Source organism: Oncorhynchus mykiss, chromosome 9, assembly GCF_057628025.1.
Source record: "Oncorhynchus mykiss isolate SJ-2025 chromosome 9, ASM5762802v1, whole genome shotgun sequence".
NCBI classification, from domain to species: Eukaryota; Metazoa; Chordata; class Actinopteri; order Salmoniformes; family Salmonidae; genus Oncorhynchus; species Oncorhynchus mykiss.
In genome coordinates, this window is record NC_143030.1 from 61157289 (window position 1) to 61183418 (window position 26130).

A 26130-nucleotide genomic window follows, 5' to 3' on the forward strand; every position below is an offset into this window, starting at 1 on the left:
TGTCACTATTAGCAAAGATCAGGCAGGATGTGCATCATGTGGTTATGAAGGCCCTACTAACACCATCTAACATAGGGACATTCAGAAGACAATTGCTAATAACTAGCAGGTGCCTGTAATTGAAGGAAGTGGAATATGGCCATTATTGACAAACCACTACTATCTTCCTCCAGTAATAGAAGGGCTTCGAAATGGGATGAACAGAGATAGCGGGACATTTCCTGTGACCTCATCTCCACCCCCTATCTAGCCAGCCTGTCCATGATACACCATGTGATACTGATAGTGTCAATTACAGAGTTTGTCTTACACTGTTGGACTGAAGAATAGGCTTTAGCTGCAAATGCATTGTAGCAAAAATGAAGAGACATCAAAGATGGTGAAGTGTTGTCGTTGCTTACCAGCTTTGAAGGTGAGTTCGTCTTGTTCCTGTCCGTCATAATCATATAGAGCACGCACTCGGACCCCGGATGCGGTCCCGGTCCCTGCACCCCCTTTCCCTGCACTGCCAGAGTCTTCCTCGAAGGAGTTTCCATTTCCACCCCCGTTGGTCTCACCGCCTGAGTAGGCTGCAGGTGCATCGTCATCGGACCACTCAGTGGAGTAGGCCTGGTTCTTTTCATAGCTGCTCACACTGCAATGGAAGAGTTAGGGAAGATACAGGGGTTTGATCTGGAGAATTGTATCAAGAATACAAACATTGCTGTACCGTAGACTAGAGCAACTGTTATTAACAGAGTGAATGAAATACAAAAATAATCAACATCAATCCAGTTAATTATATGGAGACTGCAAAAAAAGTCATGGCATCATGTTAGATCCCAGGGTGTATGATACAATTTAAATAGTTGGACTAGGGTAGGTCCCGGCGTTGCAGTAGCTGGTGTGTGGCAGTAGCAGGTGTGTGTGGCAGTAGCAGGTGTGTGTGGCAGTAGCTGGTGTGTGGCAGTAGCTGGTGTGTGTGGCAGTAGCTGGTGTGTGTGGCAGTAGCTGGTGTGTGTGGCAGTAGCTTGTGTGTGTGGCAGAAGCTGGTGTGTGGCGGAAGTAGCTGGTGTGTGGCAGTAACAAGTGTGTGGCAGTAGCTGGTGTGTGGCGGAAGATGGTTTGTGTGGCGGTAGCTGGTGTGTGACAGGAGCTGGTGTGTGACGGTAGCTGGAGTATGTGGCAGTAGCTGGTGTGTGTGGCAGTAGCAGGTGTGTGTGGCAGTAGCAGGTGTGTGTGGCAGTAGCTGGTGTGTGGCAGTAACAAGTGTGTGGCAGTAGCTGGTGTGTGGCGGAAGATGGTTTGTGTGGCGGTAGCTGGTGTGTGACAGGAGCTGGTGTGTGGAGGTAGCTGGAGTATGTGGCAGTAGCAGGTGTGTGTGGCAGTAGCAGGTGTGTGTGGCAGCAGCAGGTGTGTGTGGCAGTAGCAGGTGTGTGTGGCAGTAGCAGGTGTGTGTGGCAGTAGCAGGTGTGTGTGGCAGTAGCTGGTGTGTGGCAGTAACAAGTGTGTGGCAGTAGCTGGTGTGTGGCGGAAGATGGTTTGTGTGGCGGTAGCTGGTGTGTGACAGGAGCTGGTGTGTGGAGGTAGCTGGAGTATGTGGCAGTAGCAGGTGTGTGTGGCAGTAGCAGGTGTGTGTGGCAGTAGCTGGTGTGTGTGGCAGTAGCAGGTGTGTGTGGCAGTTGCAGGTGTGTGTGGCAGTAGCAGGTGTGTGTGGCAGTAGCAGGTGTGTGTGGCAGTAGCAGGTGTGTGTGGCAGTAGCTGGTGTGTGTGGCAGTTGCAGGTGTGTGTGGCAGTAGCAGGTGTGTGTGGCAGTAGCTGGTGTGTGTGGCAGTAGCTGGTGTGTGTGGCTGTAGCTGGTGTGTGTGGCAGTAGCTGGTGTGTGTGGCAGTAGCTGGTGTGTGGCAGTAGCAGGTGTGTGGCAGTAGCAGGTGTGTGGCAGTAGCAGGTGTGTGTGTGGCAGTAGCAGGTGTGTGTGGCAGTAGCAGGTGTGTGTGGCAGTAACAGGTATGTGTGGCAGTAGCAGGTGTGTGTGGCAGTAGCAGGTGTGTGTGGCAGTAACAAGTGTGTGGCAGTAGCTGGTGTGTGGCGGAAGATGGTTTGTGTGGCGGTAGCTGGTGTGTGACAGGAGCTGGTGTGTGGAGGTAGCTGGAGTATGTGGCAGTAGCAGGTGTGTGTGGCAGTAGCAGGTGTGTGTGGCAGTAGCTGGTGTGTGTGGCAGTAGCAGGTGTGTGTGGCAGTTGCAGGTGTGTGTGGCAGTAGCAGGTGTGTGTGGAGGTAGCTGGAGTATGTGGCAGTAGCAGGTGTGTGTGGCAGTAGCAGGTGTGTGTGGCAGTAGCAGGTGTGTGTGGCAGTAGCAGGTGTGTGTGGCAGTAGCTGGTGTGTGTGGCAGTTGCAGGTGTGTGTGGCAGTAGCAGGTGTGTGTGGCAGTAGCTGGTGTGTGTGGCAGTAGCTGGTGTGTGTGGCAGTAGCTGGTGTGTGTGGCAGTAGCTGGTGTGTGTGGCAGTAGCTGGTGTGTGGCAGTAGCAGGTGTGTGGCAGTAGCAGGTGTGTGTGGCAGTAGCAGGTGTGTGTGGCAGTAACAGGTGTGTGTGGCAGTAGCAGGTGTGTGTGGCAATAGCAGGTGTGTGGCAGTGGTGTTTGATCAGTGTTTTGGTCCTCTCACCTGCCACGGTCACCAGGTGGTGCCACATGATCAGCGCTGATGCTGATCAATTGAAGGAAGACAGAAAAACAAATGATATGGCATCATAGGAGATATTGATATGAACCCTGGCATGTCATTGTGTGTGTGTGTGGGTGTGTGTGTGTGTGTGTGTGTGTGTGTGTGTGTGTGTGTGTGTGTGTGTGTGTGTTTGTGTCAGTAGTAGTTTGACCAGTGGAGTGGTCCTCTCACCTGCCACGGTCTCCAGGTGGTGCCACATGGTCAGTGCTGGGGGTCGGTGGGGCCCCAGCCGGCTTCTGCACCTTCTCCCTCTTAACAACAGCAGCAGTAGCATCTGGGTTGTACTCCTGGAGGTCAGAGCAGAGGATTAATACTTCTGAAAGTCTATACTGAAGCAGAGCCTCAGATCTGGCCAATGTCCTTCACTTTTCCTTTTAAATCAGAAAGTAGGCTAAATCAACAATCTTACAAATATAAGAAACGGTATTAAGAAGTCGTAACAAAAAGCAATATTTGCATCTGTGGGGGAATTAATTTTAAAAATACCTGAACCTTTGTTACATGTTGTAAATGATCCTGAAAAGCAAGCATATGGATGAACTACAGAGTATATAGGCCGCAGTACCTCAAACATCGGCCAGTTCATATGCATGCCAGGGCCATGGTGGTTGCTAAACCACTGCAGGTCCTCCTGTGTGTTGGCACCCAGGATGGTGCGCTCCAGTTCTCTGTAAACTGTGCCATAGCTGGGGAGAGGAGGACAGAGAGCACATTGTGACACGCAGAGAGAGAAGGAGCCTGTTTAATTAAGCAATAAGGCCCGAGGGGGTGTGGTGTATGACCAATACACCACGGCTTAGGGCTGTTTTTAGGCACAACGCAACGTGGAGTGCCTGGATACAGCCCTGACTGTTTTGTCATACCCATGGTGTACGGTCTGATATACCATGGCTGTCAGCCAATCAGCATTCAGGGCTTGAACCATCCAGTTTTTATGGGACAATAACACATTAGGGCTGCCAGCGCCAACTGTCCAGCACTAATGGTGCTGTTTCCTGTAGAGTTTCTAGTTGTTTATGAAGCTCCACTACTCAGAACAGGGTGAAATAATTGAAAAACAAAGCCATTCAGTCAATTCATAGCATGAGGTGAAGCTACACAGAACACAGACAGTACATTTGCATTAAAATTGGCGTAGTGAGGTGGAGTCTCGACAGATGGATATTATTTCACCAGAAGGTGGAGACAAAAACACAGAATAACTGACAGTCAAGCCCTCCAAATGACGACATTTCATGGTGATAAAACTGCCAAGAATTGAGGAGTAAGATGCTATAATGAACAATAAAATGGACGATTCAAATGCATTCACAGCACATAAAAGTTACAAGTGATTTTTCTCTTTTCACCGCTGTCACTGGGACACTGTCTGTATTTGCATAACTGTATTAGAGGGAGCTGAGGACTGGGTTTTTAGCTATTAGCTTACCATTACCCTGTCTATGGTTGATTTATGGGTTATCACCAATACTGTGGCTGAAAGGCCCATGTTAGTACTCCACACCACACTATAAAAGCCTATACTCATCCTCCATTCAGATCATAAACCAAGACTGTGCATCCAGGAAACAGCTTGAATTAACTCCTTATTCCAATCACCATGGAACCTGGCTTTGTATCACATGCAATTTGATCCACAGTCAAGAATATGACAAGAGTTCACTCTGACATGATGCAATTTGGCTGAAATGTCATTAACTGCATCCTCTGTATAATTGGTGTTGTGACTCTGAAAGACTGAAATGTGTTGAAACTCATCTATTTGACAGGAACTGTAATGAAAGCAACATCATAAGCACATTGGAGTAAATTCCCTCTGAATGTAATATTTCAACTAATCCATAGACACGACTAATAACAAAAAGGAATGCCGACGAGCGCTTAAAGAAGAGATCAATACTGTAATGAAGGTATTCGGACTATATTAGATACACTAATGTAGAAATCTTTTCAAGGCAGATTTGCTGTTGTGTAGATGACTCCAAGTTGATAATATGTACATACGTATACGTACTGTACCAACTGAAATTGAAGACACACATGTTTTTCCTCTATAACCTTTCAATTCAAAGGCCATGTGGGAGGAAAGGTTGATGGAGGTGATTTAATACAGCAGGATGGGCTACAGTATGTATGGGACGATAGAGGATAACACCAGTCACTGACCTTTGGTTCTCAGTGAGATTGAGGTGGCGTTTGATGTCCAGCAGGATCTCCTTGAGGAAGGTGAGTCTCTTGACCTCATGCTGCTGGCACTGGTCAAACACCTGCTCCATGCTCTCCTGGTACGGGGGAGTGACAGCACTCAGCTCTGACAGAGACTTCTCATACTTCTCCTTAGCCTGGGGGAAGATAAGGACAATATCAGCTCTGACAGAGACTTCTCATACTTCTCCTTAGCCTGGAGGAAGATAAGGACAATATCAGCTCTGACAGAGACTTCTCATACTTCTCCTTAGCCTGGGGGAAGATAAGGACAATATCAGCTCTGACAGAGACTTCTCATACTTCTCCTTAGCCTGGAGGAAGATAAGGACAATATCAGCTCTGACAGAGACTTCTCATACTTCTCCTTAGCCTGGGGGAAGATAAGGACAATATCAGCTCTGACAGAGACTTCTCATACTTCTCCTTAGCCTGGAGGAAGATAAGGACAACACGAGGAGTTGGACACAGTGTATTTCATCCACAAGAGGTGAGAAGAGCTGTGTTACTGCAGATAGATGTCATGTATAATTATAATCAACAATAGCAGTGCAAACATTTCTGCTCTTTTTGTTTCCAGAGCCCGTGAATAGAGTGGGAGATCCACCTTCATGGATGATTGTGGTGGCAGGTAGACTAGTGGTTAGAGCATGGGGCCAGTAACCAAAAGGTCCTGGATCGAATCCCGAGCTGACAAGGTAAAAATCTGTCGTTCTGCCCATGAACAAGGCAGTTAACCCACCGTTCCTAGGCCGTCATTGTAAATAAGAATTTGTTCTTAACTGACTTGCCTAGTTAAATAAAATGAATGTCCTGTCTGATCACTAGAGTAATCTGCCACACTGCATTGATTCTGTTTTTCACAGCTTATTTCACTTAAGCCGCTAACAGAAACAGATGAATGTACTTACGGTAGTATACTGCAATAACACACACTATGGTGTTAATAGCACCATATATGTTTTAAAACAGATGGAATGACACTAGATAACATGGAATTTTCTCCTGTTTGATATGGAGAACGTCAAATGGCATTGTGTAAAGTCTTACCTTTTCATACATTTGTACAGAAAAGGTTGTCATGTCATTTTGTTGCTCTATCTTCCATTTGTCAGACCCTGAGCCTCTCTGTCTCACCTTCTGAACGTCGTGTTTGCACTTGTCTGTTTTCTCGTGGAGTTTCTTCTGCTGGTCAGTTGTGACGGAGGCCTGTGTCTTCCCATCTGCCTCACGGGTGGCGGCCAGTTTCTCCTCCTTACATGCCATGTGGTATGTTTTCTTAGCAGTCTCCATCTGTGGAAGCACACACAGAATCTTAGTATCCCTATAGATAAACTGTATAAATACTAATACATCTAAGCATGACAGTGACTTAATTGAGTTACTTTCGCAAAGACAATGTTGTTCTCTGATGCTAAGCTTGGATGAGTGATGCAGCAAGAGTCATTATGGTACACAAAACAGAACTAACACATATGCCAATAGCTACAGTACCTAGATGTTTGGCAGAGCAACTTTTATGTTGACTCAGATGTAAGTAAAACAGCCATTGTTTTTAAGATGGCCTCTGTAAACCCTATTAGGGCTGATTCAAGTGGGTCCTAGTCCAAGGACAACTGTGTAGTATGCGTCACCTATCCTACACACATGCAGTACCTTTGCAGCCAGACACACACTTCGGGAAAAAAGGAGATAACTAGAACCTTAAGGGTTCTTCGGCTGTCCCCATAGAAGTACCCTTTGAATTCCCTTTTTCATTTCAGGTAGAACCCTTTTGGTTCCCCTTCAACAGAGGGTTCTACCTGGAACCAAAAAGGGTGCTCCTATGGGGACAGCCGAAGAACCCTTTTGGAACCCTTTCTTCTAAGAGTGCAGACTGATGCACAGCCAAATGAACTAATCTAACCAGTTGTGGTCTCAGAGGTCAGTCATGAAAACAGCCAAGTGCATCAAATGCCTACTCACATATCAAATATAGTGTCCCCTGTATTGGATTTAAAAATAACATGGTTTTCCTGTTAGAAATGCAAGTACACATGGAGGATACAACAGATCCCCTTCCCTAACCCTTCCAGTCCATTTACCTCTTTGAGCTTCTTGGCCCATGGTTTCTGGGCCTTCTTGAAGCCCTCGTCGGCCTCTTTGGCCTCCTTGAAGCCTCCGATCATCTGCTTGTGGTACGCCTCCTTCTGCCAGTTCTTGACCTTCTCCAGGTCTTCGTTGAGCAGGCCGTTCTTCACCTCCTGGTGCAGCTCACTCACCTTCTCAGCCTCGGTCATCACACCCAGCCACGCCCTCTCCACGGTGCCATACTGTGGTCCTGGGGTTAGAGAATATCACAGGGGGACATTCAATCACAACATATAGGTGGCAGAAAAATATGATGGAAAATATGAACGTGACCAACTCAGTGTTAGCCCTGAGATTGGAAGGTTGGGAATTTGATCCCTGATCAAGTCATACCAAAGACTGGAAACATGAGACCCAATGCACTTGTGCATGGCACTAAGCATCAAGGAGATAGATTGGGGTTAAGGCCCTGCGATAGACTAACATCCTGTCCAGGGGGTGTACTTGTACATCAAGCTGCCTCGTGCTACAGAAACAGGAAATAGGCTCCTGCTCCTATGAGGTGTTCCGGCTCATGCAAGGCTACTTACATTCAATCAAAACATATATGTTTCAGAAAATATGACTGTTGTCATCTTACAGAAAACACTCACAATACAGCTGAGCAGTGAGATTAATCAAATTAATTTAATATGGGATGAAGACCTCAAAACAGACTGCAACAAAAGCCACCATATGAGTAGCTTCTAATCCACACAGTAAGATTTGGTTCATTGATTGAACCTCTCCAATCCCGATATTGACCTTTCTCGATCAGCTGTCTCCATCTCTTGGACCAGGCGGTCAGCTGGTCACCATAGGCCTTCTCAATCTTGGCACGTTCCTGAAGGCAGCCCATGAGGTCATTGCAGAGCCGGTGGCCGTCGTCAATCCGCTTGACGGCACGCTTGTAGTTCCCCACCTGAGAATAGTGAGAGGTTAAATTAAAGGTCCAAGTTACATAAAATAGGAAAACACAAGGCTTTCCTTGAATTGACATACTGGTATCAATGATTGAGGATGAGGATGCAGTCATTTGCACACAAAAAAATCTAAAATATGTAAGTGCAACACGCCAAATCTCTAAGACCACTAAGATATTTTGAAATGGAAATAACTAATCTGATGGGCCAACATAAACTGTAAATTAATTTTCTTTCTTGGGAGAGTCAAATTAGAAATGTAGTCAAATGGAGTTAAATACTACAACTCTGATGTAGTGATAAAAATGATATATTATCTTTTAATACCCTTGAGTAACAAAGAATCATCTGTACTCTCTTTCATCATTCTCATACTACCTTAAGATATGCCACCTTAAGAGATGCCACCTTAAGAGATGCCACCTTAAAGACGTCATCCAGTGATTTTGGAACTATTCCTGCTGAAAAGTGATATCCCAAGAATCAATGACAGTGAATAGCACACACTAAAGGGTCAAAAAATATGTTTTTAGCAAAATAGTGTTTTTTAGACACCTGCAAACTTCAAGGAGTAGGCCATTCTAGGAGTTGGTCTGATGGTGACTTTGTGATGTCATCGGCCTTCCCCCTTGCTTGAGGAAAAATAGAGGAGCGATAGAGAACAAAATAGGAAAGGCCCACCCCCAGCTTGTGCCATGTCATGAGGATACCTGGACCACCTTTTGAGATGTGCCTTTTATTAAGTAAATCAGGTCTTAAATGAGGTGAAAGGGAGACTGGAATAGGACTTTATTATATGCAGTACAGAGATCTGAGGCCCCTCCCCCCAGTGCCTGCAGGGGGCGTGAGCTCATGGTGCATGATGGAGGGAGAGGTGGTGGGGGGGGGGGGGGGGGGCTCGTGCCTGTGCATGTGTAGTTATGCAATGGCAGTGGCTTTGTGTGAGTGTGTGTGCGCTCTGTGTGTGTGTCTAATGGCCCGTGCATGTAAGTGTGTTTGTCCCTGTGTGCACGCGCGCATGTCTGTGTGTGTGCTTGTGCACTGTGACTGCTATAATCCTGTACTCTGCTCTAATGCAGGCAGACAGATTATCAGGGATAGGACACTGACAGGACGAGGCAGAGACAGGAATGCAGCCCACAGTCACAGACCACTCTGTCCATTCAGACAGGATGGGCCCTGGGATGGGTGGGACAGGTGTGGGGTACAGGGTACAGTGATTGCATCTGATTGCAGCAACAACAACCCGACATACATAAACTTGAGTTCTCAACTTCAGGTTATCAACAGTGTCTGTAGCCATACATTGTCCTCTATGTAAGATTAAAAACAAAGCCCATTTGAGTATTGTATTTGGTGTGTTTTTTGTCAGATATGTGCTTTTCATATCAAAACATCTAGCCCTGTGAGAGTCATTATGCTATTCACTATGCTGTGGCCAGGGCTTTCTTGGCCACATAGAGATCTATACAGGGCAGGTGCATGTAGGCTGAATGGCTCCCTCAGTGCTGCTTCTAACTGAGAGGCTCTGTCTGTCTGTGTGTCTGTGATCCTCCTCCATACGATGACACAAAAGGGTCTCTGTGTTCAGTGAATTCATTAGCACTAATTGGATATGTTCTGTGCAACAACAACAATATCAACGCATTGGAATAAGCAACCATATTCCTATGGATCTTCGCGGAAATTAAATGACCTACTGTATCATGTTTGTTTTCTGTTGTCAATAACCTTTTCAAACAGAGAAAAGAAGATGGTGGCCAGTCATGTCCATGTTTAATGTCTCCTAAAGAGGGATTGTTGTGTCTGACTTGGCTTATAAAGGTCGATAGGTTTTCCTTCACAGCCCAAAAGAACAGCATGGATGGTGTTTTCTGAAGTACCTCCCAAAAGCTGTCCATGGCGTCGTCAGCAGCAGCAGCAGATTCATCGTAGGACCCCGACATTTTCCTGGTTGTGGCAAAGCAGGCTAAACTCTAAATGTGTCAGCAGCAGAGCTGGGTTCCTCATGCACTGGAAGAGAAAGAGAGAGAGAAAGAGGAGAAAAGGAGGAAAGAGTGAGAATGCATAGCTATATAAATGCAATACAGTAGAACATCCTACACACCTAGAAAAAAAGGTGCTATCTAGAACCTCAAACTATTCTTCGGCTGTCCCTATAAGAAAACCATTTGAAGAACCCTTTTTCCAGGTAATGGAATCCAAAATAGTTCTACCTGGAACCAAAAAGGGTTCTCCTATGGGGACAGCCAAAGAACCCTTTTGGAACCCTTTTTTTCTAAGAGTGTACAACATTCATCATTTACATGATGTGATATGATATAATAATAATACTTGGGCTCTCTATGGTATTCAGAAACCATGTTTTCTATAACCACTCAATGAGCAGCACCGATGAAATGCTTCCTTTGGAGGCTCTGAGACAGCTCTAATAGTAAGGTAAAAATAGTATTCTGTCCCCATGAATACTACTCCCTGGCCCCGGGGAACAGAAAGGCCATTTTCCACACGCCTGTCCCAGAAACCATAGCACAGACACCACACAGACACCACAGCATCACTGTCATCATGGAGGTATGACCCTGCGTTGTACTACATAGTAGCTAAGCATAAAGTGTTCCTCTACCCTGACATATTCCATCTGGAAGACTGCAACACTACACATTCACTGCACACAGACAGGTAGGCATACTAACACACATGCATGTGTGCAAACGCACGCAAGGCTGAGCACATTGACACAAGCACACACATGGACACACACAGACACACACAGGACACGCACACCTGGATTTCCGTTTGGAAAATGTGGCGCCAGACAATGTGACCGGGAAGATTTTAATTTACCTTCCAGTTGAGAAATTTACCGGACCCATATGCACTGGGTGCATAACCCATTAATCCGTCCATCCACAGAGTTCAGAATTATAGAAATCCCATTTAGATTATGGAAATGTTTCTAACAGAACATGCAACTCATGTAATGTTGCAGCCAATAAAACGTCCTTTTCAAATATTCGCCAAAATACAATTTGCGGGAAAACACCATTCTAAACAGCATACATGACAGCGGTTCCATATGTGACATACCGGGGAATCTGAAGATGCAATCAACTAGGTTGGGTTGCTATTATGACTAGGATTCTACTTTCGGCTTCTGGACAACGGAAGAAAGATGGCATTAAAACCAATAGAACAGAAGAGAAATGGCAAAGCGGTGGGTCCAACAGGGAAGCAAATTGAAATACATTTGACAAAATAATATAATTACTCCTGTCTATACTAAAATAAAGAAATAATGAAAAATACTTCACCAGAAAGCAAGACTTAGCAACAGAAGAATAATCATTAGCTTATTATTATTTATTTTGGGCTGTGGATTGTTTCAAATCACAAGCTCGTAGAACTATGCCTATTTGGAAAACCCCAAAACCCCTATTGCTCGCGTGGCAATAGGCCAAGTTGATTATTTAGCTGTGGCTGTCAGTGAAAAGTATCTAAAATATGTCTGAAGATAATGTGGATTGAGTATAATTTAAAATGTTGAGACAAGAAGGGAGGGGTGTGTGGCAAAGATACAGACGAGTCTCTCTCCAGAATGGCTCTACTGTCTCTTGCCAATTCCTTGTGATTGTCTCCACCCCCCTCCAGGTGTCACCCATATTCCCTATTACCCTCAGTGTATTTATACCTGTGCTCTCTGTTTACCTGTTGCCAGTTCATCTTGTCTAGTCAAGTTAACCAGCGTGGTTTTTCTGTGAACCTGCTGTTTCCAAGTCTCTGTTTTTCTAGTCCTCCCGGTCCTGACCTTTGCCTGCCCTGACACTGAGCCCGCCTGCCTGACCATTCAGCCTGCCCTGACCTCGAGCCTGCCTGCCACTCTGTAGCTCCTGGACTCTGACCTGGTTTATTATCTTTTGACAGTCCCTTGTTTTATAATAACTATCAGAGACTCGAACCATCTGCCTCCAATGTCGGCATCTGGGTCTCACCCTGTATCGTTATAGAGACTGCGTGAATCAGGCCTTCATGGTCAAATTTCTGCAAAGAAAGCACTACTAAAGGACACCAATAAGAAGAGACTTGCTTGGAACAAGAAATAAGAGCAATGGACATTAGACCAGTGGAAATCTGTCCTTTGGTCTGAGGAGTCCAAATTTGAGATTTTTGGTTCCAACCGCAGTGTCTTTGTGAGACGCAGAGTAGGTGAATGGATGAACTCTGCATGTGTGGTTCCCACCGTGAAGCATGGAGGAAAAGGTGTGAGGGTGCTTTGCTGGTGACACTGTCTGTGATTTATTTAAAATTCAAGGCACACTTAACTACGGCTACCACAGCATTCTGCAGCAATACGCCATCCCATATGGTTTGCGCTTAGTGGGACTATCTTTTGTTTTTCAACAGGACAATGACCCAACACACCTCAGGCCAGGACCTGGTTTATTTCATAACCGTTATTTATGAGATTTGACTTTTTAAAATTTGTCGTTTGTTTGGAGTGCTCCATGTGAGCAATGAGCATGTCTGGTTTCTCTTTCCTGACAATGTTGAGGGAGTACGCCCACCTGAGCACACATACGAGGTCCTGGCCTGCCGTGTGGAAATGTAGGGAAATGTATATACAGTGGGGAGAACAAGTATTTGATACACTGCCGTAGTGTGTTACTAATGGTTTTCTTTGAGACTGTGGTCCCAGCTCTCTTCAGGTCATTGACCAGGTCCTGCCGTGTAGTTCTGGGCTGATCCCTCACCTTCCTCATGGTCATTGATGCCCCACGAGGTGAGATCTTGCATGGAGCCCCAGACCGAGGGTGATTGACCGTCATCTTGAACTTCTTCCATTTTCTAATAATTGTGCCAACAGTTGTTGCCTTCTCACCAAGCTGCTTGCCTATTGTCCTGTAGCCCATCCCAGCCTTGTGCAGGTCTACAATTCTACCCCTGATGTCCTTACACAGCTCTCTGGTCTTGGCCATTGTGGAGAGGTTGGAGTCTGTTTGATTGAGTGTGTGGACAGGTGTCTTTTATACAGGTAACGAGTTCAAACAGGTGCAGTTAATACAGGTAATGAGTGGAGAACAGGGGGGCTTCTTAAAGAAAAACTAACAGGTCTGTGAGAGCCGGAATTCTTACTGATTGGTAGGTGATCAAATACTTATGTCATGCAATAAAATGCAAATGCATTACTTAAATCATACAATGTGATTTTCTGGATTTTTGTTTTAGATTCCATCTCTCACAGTTGAAGTGTACCTATGATAAAATTACAGACCTCTACATGCTTTGTAAGTAGGAGAACCTGCAAAATCGGCAGTGTATCAAATACTTGTTCTCCCCACTGTATATATATATATATATTTATTTTACATCAATTGCAAATGATAACATTAAAACTATAGTTCCTCACAGTAAGCTATTTGAAAAATCTTTCCAACATTCTCCCTCGCAATAATCCCCAATCCTCGGGGTGATATAGCAATGGAAATTAAAGGATTATTTTGGCTTTTTTTTCCTCCCGGTCATTTTGGCCAGCAACAGTTTTTTATTTATCGCCTTTTCATTTTTTTAATTGGCCAAAAGCCGGCTATTGCCAACTAATGGAAACCCTGATGCACACACTGTATATCCTTTCTCTGAAAAGTCTACAAGAAGTTATACAGCCCTAGATATCAAACAGTAAAAGAGACCAAAATAGACATTTATTTCACATTAACATCTAGTGTAAGTTTATACAACTGTAGGTGCCCTCTAACAATGTGATTCAACTGCCAATTACTTTGTAAACCTTTCCACTTTCTAAAAGATATAGTGCTTCCTGGCTTTCCTCCAAGATTTGAGATGAATAGACGATTAGTATCTACTCCTTTGACGGCTGGTCGATGTTTCCCTGCGAATAATAAAATAGCACAGACTATTCTTGTATTGAGCTCTAATTGAAACCTAATCTATTTTGCTCTCCTTTCCTGTCTCAATGAACTATTTATTAGTGGCACCTCCTTCAGGCCTAAAAGTCTCCACAACTACCCAGTGCAAAATAGCAAGCACATGGAGGGATACACTACATAAAACAACATGAAATGGTCCCTAAACAAGGAAGGAAATGTCTTAAAGACAAAATCCTGAGCATGTGTGCCAGCCCAACAACAGCACCAATACTTGGTTTGAAACAGAACAAGCTACATAACAAGCTTTGGTTTATTTACAAATCATAAATGACAAAACATAAACAATGGAGCAATACAATCTCGGATTTGGGTTGATCGTAGAGTAAAACGCTAAGTTAGCAAGCCATGTAGACATATTTTTCTCTGGTGATGCTCCCTAAGAGGACAGAAGTAAAGGTGGCATGTCTGTTCGTTCTTCGGCTGTCTGCCATCTAGCATCTGTGTCACAAGGAATCACCAGGTGAACTGACTTACACACTGACCATGTTCAGTAAATCCTTAGAGGGACCAACATAACATTTACCAACATAAGGTGAGTGTTGTGATCAGTTTGAGCCAAGCTGACATATTAGTGTCTTTAACACCTTACAGATGAGGATTGGTGGATCTCAGAAGCCAAGTTGTATGCACTTGATAGATAACAGCTACACATTTTCAGCCATAATCTGTTACAAGGTCACCATAATCATGAACAGTCTACATTAAGACAGAAATTGTGTGGTTTGTGTGGTTGTGCCTGGGATTCTATAGCAGTGGTTCCTAACTCCACTTCTCAAGTAACCCCAACAGTACACATTTTTGTTGTAGCCCTGGATAAACTCACCTGATTCAACTTAACAATACTTGGTGATTAGTTGATAAGTTGAATCAGGTGTACTTGTCCAGGGCTACAATAAAAATGTGTGCTGTTCGTGGTACTCGAGGAGTGGAGTTGGGAAACACTGGTCTATGGGCTACTTGATAAAGTATGCAATAGAGAGGCAATATAGATAGACAGTGTGTTTACTTCTTCAAACACATTTCTGCAGTATATGACCTTGAAGCCTTGATGATGGGCTACTCATCTCAATCGGAACCCTGGAACATTTTGTTCCTTGTGTGATGAATCGTGACTAGCAGGAGCACCCAGCAGCACAGGCAGGGCAGCTATACTGCAGATACAGGACAGCAATGTCTGCATCAGCCCCGCAGTAATACAAACACAACAGTTATCGTCACTGCGCATCACACTATCTTGCGTAAATCCAAGGCAGTTACACTACTGGTCAAAGGTTTTAGAACACCTACTCATTCAAGGGTTTTTCTTTATTTTTACTATTTTCTACATTGTAGAATAATAGTGAAGACATCAAAACTATGAAATAACACATATGGAATCATATAGTAACCAAAAAAGTGTTATACAAATCAAAATATATTTTATGTTTGAGATTCTTCAAATAGCCACCCTTTTCCTTGATGACATATTTGCACACTCTTGGCATTCTAAACCAGCTTCATGAGGTAGTCACCTGGAAAGCATTTCAATTAACAGGTGTGCCTTCTTAAAAGTTAATTTGTGGAATTTCTTTCCTTCCTAATGTGTTTGAGCCAATCAGTTGTGTTGTGACAAGGTAGGGGGATATACAGAAGACAGCCCTATTTGGTAAAAGACCAAGTCCATATTATGGCAAGAACAGCTCAAATAAGCAAAGAGAAACGACAGTCCATCATTACTTTAAGACATGAAGGTCAGTCAATATTGAATTTTTCTAGAACCTTGACAGTTTCTTCAAGAGCAGCCACAAAAACCATCAAGCGCTATGATGAAACTGGCTCTCATGAGGACCGCCACAGGAATGGAAGACCCAGAGTTACCTCTGCAGCAGAGGATAGGTTCATTAGAGTTACCAGCCTCAGAAATTGCAGCCCAAATAAATTCTTCACAGAGTTCAAGTGAACGGACACATCTCAACATCAACCGTTCAGAGGAGACTGTCAGAGTCAGGCCTTCATGCACGAATTGCTGCAAAGAAACCACTACTAAAGGACATCAATAAGAAGAAGAGACTTGCTTTGACCAAGAAACATGAGAAATGGACAGTAGACTGGTGGAAATCCTTTGGTCTGATGAGTCCAAATTGGAAATTGTCTTTATGAAATGCGATGTCTTTATGAAATGCGGTGTGAGTGAACGGATGATCTTCGCATGTGTATTTCCCACCGTAAAGCATGGAGGAGAAGGTGTGATGGTGCTTTGCTGGTGATGCTGTCAGATTTATTTAGAATTGAAGGCACACTTGACCAGCATGGCTACCACAGCATTCTGCAGCAATATGCCATCCCATATGGTTTGGGCTTAGTGGGACTATAATTTGTTTTTCAACTGGACAATGACCCAACACACCCCCAGGCTGTGTAAGGGCTATTTTACCAAGAAGGAGAGTGATGGAGTGCTGCATCAGATGACCTGGCCTCTACAATCCCCCGACCTCAACCAAATTGAGATGGTTTGGGATGAGTTGGACCGCAGAGTGAAGGAAAAGCAGCCAACCAGTGCTCGGCATATGTGAGAACTCCTTCAAGACTGTTGTAAAAGCAATCCAGGTGAAGCTGGTTGAGAGAATGCCAAGAGTGTGCAAAGCTGTCATTGAGGCAAAGGGTGGCTATTTGAAGAATCTCAAATATAAAATATATTTTGATTTGTTTTTTAACTATGTACTCCGAGAGTCGGGAAGGAAGTTCAGGGAGTGAATACAGGAGCGGACCGGTCACCTCTGCTAAGGCGTGGGAGCATGATGACCTAGAGGCCGGAGAGAGAGCATATGTGACAATACCGTCTCCTCGGCGCGTTCGGCTCCAGCCGCAGGACGCCAACCACAGGGACGATCCCGGGGATCCAGAGCGGACCGGTCGCCTCCGCTGTTTACTGTTTACTGTCACAGAGTTATTGCCTTGTAGTTTTATGAGCAATAAGATCTATACCATGCATGGTAATCAGAAGTCGTGACTCAGCAAGGCATTAAATCTGTTTGATATGCTGCAGACAATGTTTCATCCAGGGGAACCAAGACATTTCACACTTTGACCCGCTGGTCAGTTTCTCTAGATAATCTCAACCAAGTTAGGACCAGCCCATTATTATTGGTGCGCTTCTCATTTCAGTGAGATCATAGGTCCGCCTACCTGTCTGTCAGTCTGGCCCTCCAATTAGCCTCTGGATCCCTGGCTAAGAGGCATGCTGTCCTCCAGAGCCGGCTAAGCCCCTGCAAGACTCTAAAAGCTGAGCTCATGAAGAAACCCACATGGTTCTATACCGCACACTACTATAATATAGTTATTATACCATAGTGAGGCAGTTTCTAAATGTGAATAAAGCTAGATTATGCTTTCAACATTCATTAATTTGGGTGAAGTATGTGAATGTGAAATGTCATTGTCAAACATGCTCCATTTTGCAGGCATTTCCATACATTGAATTATATTGGATAAACAATCAACCACACCTAAACATAACTGCATACTCTTTGAATAAACTGTATAAAACCTTTGCTTTAGCGTTAAGTTATTTACTGTATTTATGTGCAAAAACAAAAACAAAAAACATTTTACATTAACAATGCTAATACTGTATATTTACATGTAAACACGCTTGTGACATTGAAAAGCTAACTAAGCACACCTAACCTTCAGCAGCATTACCATTTTTGTGAAATAACAAGGGAAAAACAGAACTTATACCATTCCAAAATCATCTTGTGAGACAAGCTACATGGAAGGTCACAGTCCTTTCATGCATGGTTAACCTCTCAAACTATTATAGGGTCAAATGCTTATTGCTAGATTGGTTACTGGCACAATGTTTGTTAATACTAAAGGACAATGTGGACACAAAGGTCCTCAGGCTCAGATGGTCACACTACAGAATGAGAATACATCATCCTCCGGTACTCAGGGTTGTAAAGTGGCATGTGCCACAAACAAAAGTGATCATCACTTGAGGGGATGTGTACCCCCTGTATATAGCCTTTTTATTGTTATTTTATTGTGTTACTTTTTTTAAACTTCAGTTTATTTAGCAAATATTCTCTTACTTAAAAAAAATAAAAATATAAAAAAGTTTGATTTAATTTAATTTGGGAGGTAGGGAGACATGCTGTTAATTATTGTGGTCAATCTGCCAGTAGATTGTCTTCCTTTGCAATGCGTGGTGAGGAGATGAGAAAGACAGAGAATAGCCTAATTGATTGAAACATCAATTGATGTTCAGTATGACAGGTGTCAAATCTAAACATGAAAATAGCTACATCAAAGTTTCAATATATTGCACATCATTTTCATGTTGCTTGTGGGTTTCAAGGCCACTAAATGTGCCAGTCCAAACAGATTCTACTTCTCCTTTTCAGAACAAGACTCAAAAGGTTATTTTCACTTACTGTACCTAAAACTGATACAGTAAGCTGATCTTAGTATCAAGCCTTTTCCACCATAAAAAAATGATTGAGTATATTTTGCTTAATGAGGAGAATATGCCTATAAAAATGATCCAAACAGTTCTAACAGGCTACCCTGTTTTCTTGACAGTTTATCAAACCATATCTCTAATATAAACTTGGTGCCCATATAAAAAACACGACCAGTACACAGTCTCTCCCTTAATAACTAGAGGATAGACAATTTGACCAACTGAAGGCAACATTAAATGACTTGGATAAGAGACATACATCCGAATGTCATATAATTGGGTCCATTAGAGTTTTGATCCAATCCTTGGGCAATTAATGAATCAACGACCTCTCTTGAAGACATAGCTTGGAGGATATTGCACTGTACAATCAACATGTCTAACAGCACAGCCAGAAGGAAATAAAGGCAAAGGTCAAAGCCATTATGGCTCAGAAATGAGCAACAATATTAATGATTTTCGCTTACCCTATTTGCACCCATGAAAACAGATTGAAGGACACTATCAAAAATAAATGTATATCCACAAGCCCTTGTGGGAACCATACACGGGCTACTCCCTCTTCGAGTCTTATTTTGTAGTCCAGATTTGGCTTCTGTTTGAATTCATTAGCAGGGAGAACAGTGGGCTCTGTTGAACTTCTTTGTTTTTGGCCGTCTTGGCCCGACCCAGTGTGAACAAGCCAGTGTTTCTCAATGGTGGACAGATAATCCTGCAATGTTCCAATTGAATGGCTTAGAAGGGGAGGGAGGGTGAAGAAGAGGATAGGAAAAGATAGGAGGAGCAATATAAATGCATTGCAGAGTGTGAGAGAGAGGAGGATGCAATGAAGGAGTCTGAGATTACACTAACTACCAGGATGTGATTATGTATTGATAGGCTAGCTAGCTAAACGTGCAAGGCATCCCAAACGTGTGTGAGAGAGAGAGGGAGATATATTGAGGCTGTGCTCGGTGTGTGTGATTGTGTATGCAAAAAAGCAGCATGCAAACCTACTGCCTGAATACAGATGGTATATGCTTAGATGAGGTGACTGGTGTGGAATAATGGAATAAGGAGTGGTATTGTTAAACATAATGATATATTATCTATGACTTCGTATATTGTGTAGCATGGGAGAGCATGTTCATACTTTCGTCATAGGGCTGTTTGTCGCTCTTCTAAAGCCTTGTGAGTGAGAACCACAAAACACTTGTAAACCTATTACAGTAATCAGATTTCAGTCAGGTTCTAACTTTATTCTCTCACACCCTACCATCCCCCTTTCTGACACATTTTAGAAATGAGGCTGATTACCAAACCAGGTAGCTTACTCAAATACGCCTGAACCCATCTATAACTCACTCTTATCTAAACAATATGAATTCCATAAACACTGGTGGTTGTCATGGCTACTGTTGGACAGAAATACACTCTGAGAAGACCTTCAACTGAGAAGCTGATAGGGAGGACACTCGAGGAGAGAGGGGAGGAAAGAGGAGGAACTGGAGAGAGAAAGTGATAGGGAGGGGGAGAGTGAGGCTTCTGAAGGAGAGCGAGAGAGTGAGAGCGAGAGAGAGACAGCGAGGAAGGGAGGTAGGGAGATGAGACTTGGTGGAGCAGGTGCATAGAGCAATGGAAGCTGTTGTGAGAAAACAGTTGGTGAGCGGAATAGAGAGTGCCACCGGGTCAGAGTGGTAGCTAAATAGATCAGGAGAGAGACGTGATTCATCTCCGGGGCGTGCGGGCACTGCGGTTACAGCGGCAGGGTGGAATAAACAGGCTGTTGAATGTTGCTAGGAGACAGACAGAGCTACAGCGCTGTGTGCAGGGGGCTTGCATCATCACAGTGGAGATGAGATGAGGGTGGGAAGCTGGCCATTATCCACATTCAGGCGAAAACATAAGGGGTGGTTAGGTGGATGAGTGTCGTCAGGTGACTCTGCAATCAACTCCTATAGGGTCTTCTCATATCCATAACAGCACAGCACCTGCACTCCAGTGAAAATGAGCAGACTATCTCGGTAAACACATCAGGCATTCAGCGGTGTGTATGGATGGAAGATTGGTGTTTGTAAAAGATTGTTAGAAAAGAAGGGGCAGAGGGTAAATGTGACGGGGGGGGGGTATTGTTGTATTTATCAGTGGAATGTGTTCTACAGTGGGTCCTGTGCTCTGCTCTGCTCGCTGGGCCATGGATTGTGAGAGTTAAATCAGAGCTGACATGGCCATCCAGATGGGGAGACTGCAGCAGTATCTAAAAAATAACCTCCCTCTCCCCTTCTCCCGTCACACAGACAACAGAACATGTTCATAGCCTCCCTCTCCTCTATACCTGTACTGCTATACCCAGACAACAGAATATGTTCATAGCCTCCCTCTCTCCTCTATACCTGTACTGCTATACCCAGACAACAAAACATTTCCATAGCCTCCCTCTCCTCTATACCTGTACTGCTATACCCAGACAACAAAACATGTCCATAGCCTCCCTCTCCTCTATACCTGTACTGCTATACCCAGACAACAGAATATGTTCATAGCCTCCCTCTCCTCTATACCTGTACTGCTATACCCAGACAACAAAACATTTCCATAGCCTCCCTCTCCTCTATACCTGTACTGCTATACCCAGACAACAAAACATTTCCATAGCCTCCCTCTCCTCTATACCTGTACTGCTATACCCAGACAACAGAAAATGTTCATAGCCTCCCTCTCCTCTATACCTGTACTGCTATACCCAGACAACAGAAGATGTTCCTTGAAACGATTCAAATGTATTTTGGGTCAAAAAAATCTCTCTCAAACATGTACAGTTCTATGCAATGGCTGCTTCCAGTAGTCCGTGTTGCCATACCTCCAAAATCACGTCGTTGTCACGCCTCCCTTTGAGATTTGGAGAATGTTGTATTGCAAAAAATGGTTTGAATGGTCTGCTGGTACCAGCGGCACAATTTTGATTGTATGTTTCATTTCAAGACCCCTCCTTTGACACGCCCATAGAAGGGGTGCTGTAAACGTTACTGTTTTCCTGTCGGGTAGTTGCTGCCTATGCTAGTTTCAAGTGCTAGTTTTCACATTATAAAGTGTGGGTGACAGTCTGTGATTTATATTTATTGAAAGTGGATTACGCTGCTAAAGACAAACGTCACAACACGTTCTAAATCGCTCGAGTGACACTTTTTTCCCATTCACCATTCAATGTGAACAAGACAAAGGAGCTGATCGTGGACTACAGGAAAAGACAGGCCGAACAGGCCCCCATTAACGACAGGGCTATAGTGGAGCGGGTTGAGAGTTTCAAGTTCCTTGGTGTCCACATCACCAATGAACTACCAGATCCTCAAAAAGTTCTACAGCTGCATCATTGAGAGCATTCTGACCAGTTGCATCACAGCCTGGTATGGTAACTGCTCTGCTGATCACACCGCTCACGTCGCGTGCATGCTTCGCATTGCAAAATACATTTCCACACGTTATTCAATCATTGCACCCACACTGCTTGCTCATGCCAACGAGCATCTGTGTTGCCAGGCGCTAAAATAGAAGCTGCTTCTATTTGTGATGCAGATCGCGCTGCAAGTCCTGCCTCTCCCATCTCCTCATGAGTTTATAGAAGCAGATACCCACATACCATCTCCTCATTGGTTATACCCACATGGGTGATTGAAAGAGGAACTGAGGTCGATCATCGTCATGGTAATACTATTAGATGACAATCGCCATGTAAGGTCCAAAGAAGAAAAAGCCTGAAAGGAGGAGAGATGACTAGAAACAATTCGGTTGACCGTTTTATTTGATCCACATGGTTGCTGGTTGTGCTTTGCTACCACCAAAGATATTGTCCATTATTTCGTTTTTGTAAGAACCCAAAAAACAGAGGCAGTTGGAGAACCTATTCAAGTGAGTAAATACATTTTTTCAATAAAAAAAACGATGTATTATATGATAGATAGCTAGCTAGCTGGCTACAGTAGGCCACTTTGTAGGCTAACTCATCTAAGCTGCTAGCTAGCTAGCTAACTAACTTTACACACTGTTTAGCTAAGTGAATTAAATGTCATTAGCTAGCTATCTTCCTATTAGCTAGGTATCTTATTCACTGTAAATAAAAAAATGCAGTCCCCAAGTGCATTTGTAGATAATAGCCATGGAAGAGGATGAAATTGCAGCTCCAGACGTCAGTAAAGGGAGAGTGTAGGCTACTGGATAAGGGAGGTCATTTTTTGGAAGGACATTTTTTAAAGATTCACCAGTTCCAGTACCTAGAGGGGAAAACTTTGAGGACATGGAGATAATAGCAACATAATGTTAAGTGCTGTCTAATTTGAGTATAATGAAACCCGTTTCTTTGTGATGTTTTCTGTCCTCAGATATGGAAAGCTGTGAAAGCCTGTTTCCAAATTAAGAGAGAGGTCCCAATGAATATCATAAGAGACTAATGGTATATCCTAAATGCCATGGGTTATGTGTGTAGGCCTACCTATGTTAGAAAATGTTGTATACAAAAATACAGTTAATCACTCACAATGTATAAACCTATTACAATTGGAGCAGGCCAACCTTGCTGGAGGTCTGCAGGGTTCTATTTCAGCCCAGCAATAACACACCTGATTCAACTCAAATCTAATGAGTTGATAATCAAGTGTGCTATTGCTGGGCTGGTATAGAAGTCTCCTCACCCAGTAGATTAGGGATCAGTGGAGCAAGGTAGATCAGTAGATTAGGGATCAGTGGAGCAAGGTAGATCAGTAGATTAGGGATCAGTGGAGCAAGGTAGATCAGTAGATTAGGGATCAGTGGAGCAAGGTAGATCAGTAGATTAGGGATCAGTGGAGCAAGGTAGATCAGTAGATTAGGGATCAGTGGAGCAAGGTAGATCAGTAGATTAGGGATCAGTGGAGCAAGGTAGATCAGTAGATTAGGGATCAGTGGAGCAAGGTAGATCAGTAGATTAGGGATCAGTGGAGCAAGGTAGATCAGTAGATTAGGGATCAGTGGAGCAAGGTAGATCAGTAGATTAGGGATCAGTGGAGCAAGGTAGATCAGTAGATTAGGGATCAGTGGAGCAAGGTAGATCAGTAGATTAGGGATCAGTGGAGCAAGGTAGATCAGTAGATTAGGGATCAGTGGAACAAGGTAGATCAGTAGATTAGGGATCAGTGGAGCAAGGTAGATCAGTAGATTAGGGATCAGTGGAGCAAGGTAGATCAGTAGATTAGGGATCAGTGGAGCAAGGTAGATCAGTAGATTAGGGATCAGTGGAACAAGGTAGATCAGTAGATTAGGGATCAGTGGAGCAAGGTTGGCCACTGCTGGTATGGAGTTTTTTTTTTAACCTGAAATAAAGTTTTTGTAATAATAGCCTACTTGTTACTGCTCAATTATCTATTGTTGTTTAGACTAAGATGTCTAATCTTTACATACGAGTTAGCTTATTTGTACATTTTGAAGTGATGACGTGTTGATTCTTTGAAGTGATGTGTTTATTCAAAATGAACTAGTGAACTAATGTTGATTAATCACCTATCACAATCATGCAATAAAGAGGGGAAGGGGTTCTGTCTGTAATGGGTCTGTGTTTTCAAATGAATATTTCCTTTTTGTCTAGTTGTAAGATCTCCAATGTGTTTTATTTGATTGTCACTCTCTCTCTGTATATCAACGATGTGAATCCATTCTGCAGCTCATATGGCATGCATCGCCAACGCAGCCATAGGCCTACAGTATGACGGCATTACTGGCCTTATGGGCATCTGTCATCTGAAGCAGAGAATAGCTCAACTCACACGTTGAGCTATATGTTCTCAATTCAAAATGATACCAGTAGACAATGTATATGAGGCAAACCATGTACCAGATTTTTTACATGCCTTTTAAGTGCTGAGAAATACATTGGTTTAGTGCAAATCCAACCCTTGTAATTTAGTGTGAAAATAAGGAGATGACAATTAGGCTACGGGAGATGAGCATTACAGGTATTAACATTTTATGAGGTTCATTTTATTTAATTCTATACAGTAATGTCGCTTGCAAAATGATTGCAGTTGTTCCCATAGATATTGTAGACAGTACATGGTTGCTCTATGTATCACTGACTCTGGATAAGCTAGAGACACAGCTAACCTTTTATAAAAAATTTGGTTGGCTTTATAATCGTGAGAGAAAATGAACTAGCTATTACGTTATACCTAGGTAGATTACAAGGTCAGCTGACTTTTCTCAAAACTAACCTGTCTTGGTCCAAAAAAGTGCATTCGGAAAGTATTCAGACCCCCTGACTTCTTACACAATTTGTTACATTACAGCCTTATTCTAAAATTGATTACATTTTCCTCATCAATCTACACACAATACCACATAATGACAATGCAAAAACAGTTTTTTAGAAATGTTTGCAAATGTATTTAAAAAAACTATTCAGACCCTATACTCAGTACTTTGTTGAAGAACCTTTGGCAGCGATTACAGCATTGAGTCTTCTTGGGTGTGCAACTACAATCTTGGCACACCTGTATTTGGGGAGTTTCTCCCATTATTCTCTGCAGATCCTCTCAAGCTCTGTCAGGTTGGATGGGGAGCATTGCTGTACAGCTTTTTTCAGCTCTCTCCAGAGATGTTCGATCTGGTTCAAGTCCCGGCTCTGGCTGGGCCACTGAAGGACATTCAGAGACTTGTCCAGAAGCCACTCCTGCATGGTCTCGGCTGTGTGCTTAGGGCCGTTGTCCTGTTGATTGGTGCAGAGTGCTGCAGAGATGGTTGTCCTTCTGGAAGGTTCTCCCATCTCCACAGAGGAACTCTGGAGCTCTATCAAAGTGACCATCGGGTTCTTGGTCACCTCCCTGACCAAGGCCTTTCTCCCCCAATTGCTCAGTTTTTCCAGGCAGCCAGCTCTAGGAAGAGTCTTGGTGGTAACAAACTTCTTTAATTTAAGAATGATGGAAGCAATGCTGCAGAAATGTGTTGGTACCCTTCCCCAAATCTGTGCCTCGACATAATCCAAAAGGTGCTTCAACAAAGTACTGAGTAAAGGGTCTGAATACTTATGTAAATGTCATATTTCAGTTTTCAATTGTTAATAAATTAGCAAAAATGTCTAAACCTATTTTTGCTTTGTCCTTATTGGGTATTGTGTGTAGATTGATGAGAACATTTTTTAACCAATTTTAGAATATGGCTGCAATGTAACAACATTTGGAAAAAGTCAAGGGGAATACTTTCCAAATGCACTTTGTTGAGATTGACATAATCTATTTATTGTGCTATTGGTTGTGTGGTGCATTGGCACACAAACCTATTGGTGGATTTTTTTGGGCATATATTTTATATACCTACAAATATGGCATCAAAATGTTGAAAATCTGATTTCGCCCTAGCCAATGATTGTCTGATTGTAGTGTAGGCCTCAATGAAACAGGCAGGGAGATTAAGCTTGTTCGTTGTGGTCTTTGAACCCTCAACCTTCTGGCCCGTAGCCCTCAGGGGCATTGACTTTACCACAAAAGTATTTTTAATGGGCAAAGTCGATATCCACGTTTATAAACACAAGATTGCTATCGTTATTGTTATTTGTGGTCGTAAACATTATTTTGAGTTAATTCTATGAAGGGGAAGGGTGTGCTAATTTTTTACAGTACAAGGGGAGAGTCACTTTTTTATGACACCTTCAATTGGACCAGTCCCTATGACACCTTCAATTGAACCAGTCCCTATGACACCTTCACTTGGACCAGTCCCTATGACACCTTCAATTGGACCAGTCCCTATGACACCTTCAATTGGACCAGTCCCTATGCCACCTTCAATTAGACCAGTCCCT

General features: G+C 43.4%; 1 protein-coding gene across 7 annotated transcripts in view; it reads right to left on the reverse strand.

The window, feature by feature from the left end:
• The window catches only part of LOC110532422 (protein kinase C and casein kinase substrate in neurons protein 1), a 46828-nt gene that overhangs the window by 3155 nt on the left and 17543 nt on the right, over window positions 1-26130 (reverse strand). For 2 of the 7 annotated variants that reach the window (XM_036988383.2, XM_090184833.1), the window contains exons 3-11: window positions 9824-9953; window positions 7783-7939; window positions 6993-7228; window positions 6046-6201; window positions 4870-5045; window positions 3269-3389; window positions 2875-2990; window positions 2644-2685; window positions 402-634 (exon numbers count right to left, since the gene is read on the reverse strand). In XM_036988383.2, the coding sequence (XP_036844278.1) occupies window positions 402-634; window positions 2644-2685; window positions 2875-2990; window positions 3269-3389; window positions 4870-5045; window positions 6046-6201; window positions 6993-7228; window positions 7783-7939; window positions 9824-9886 (1300 nt within the window). In that variant the 5' untranslated portion in view covers window positions 9887-9953. Of the gene's footprint in view, window positions 1-401; window positions 635-2643; window positions 2686-2874; window positions 2991-3268; window positions 3390-4869; window positions 5046-5227; window positions 5341-6045; window positions 6202-6992; window positions 7229-7782; window positions 7940-9823; window positions 9954-18796; window positions 19063-26130 lie in introns of those variants that run through there. The other 5 variants (XM_090184834.1, XM_090184836.1, XM_036988384.2 and 2 more) reach the window with 4 other exon arrangements.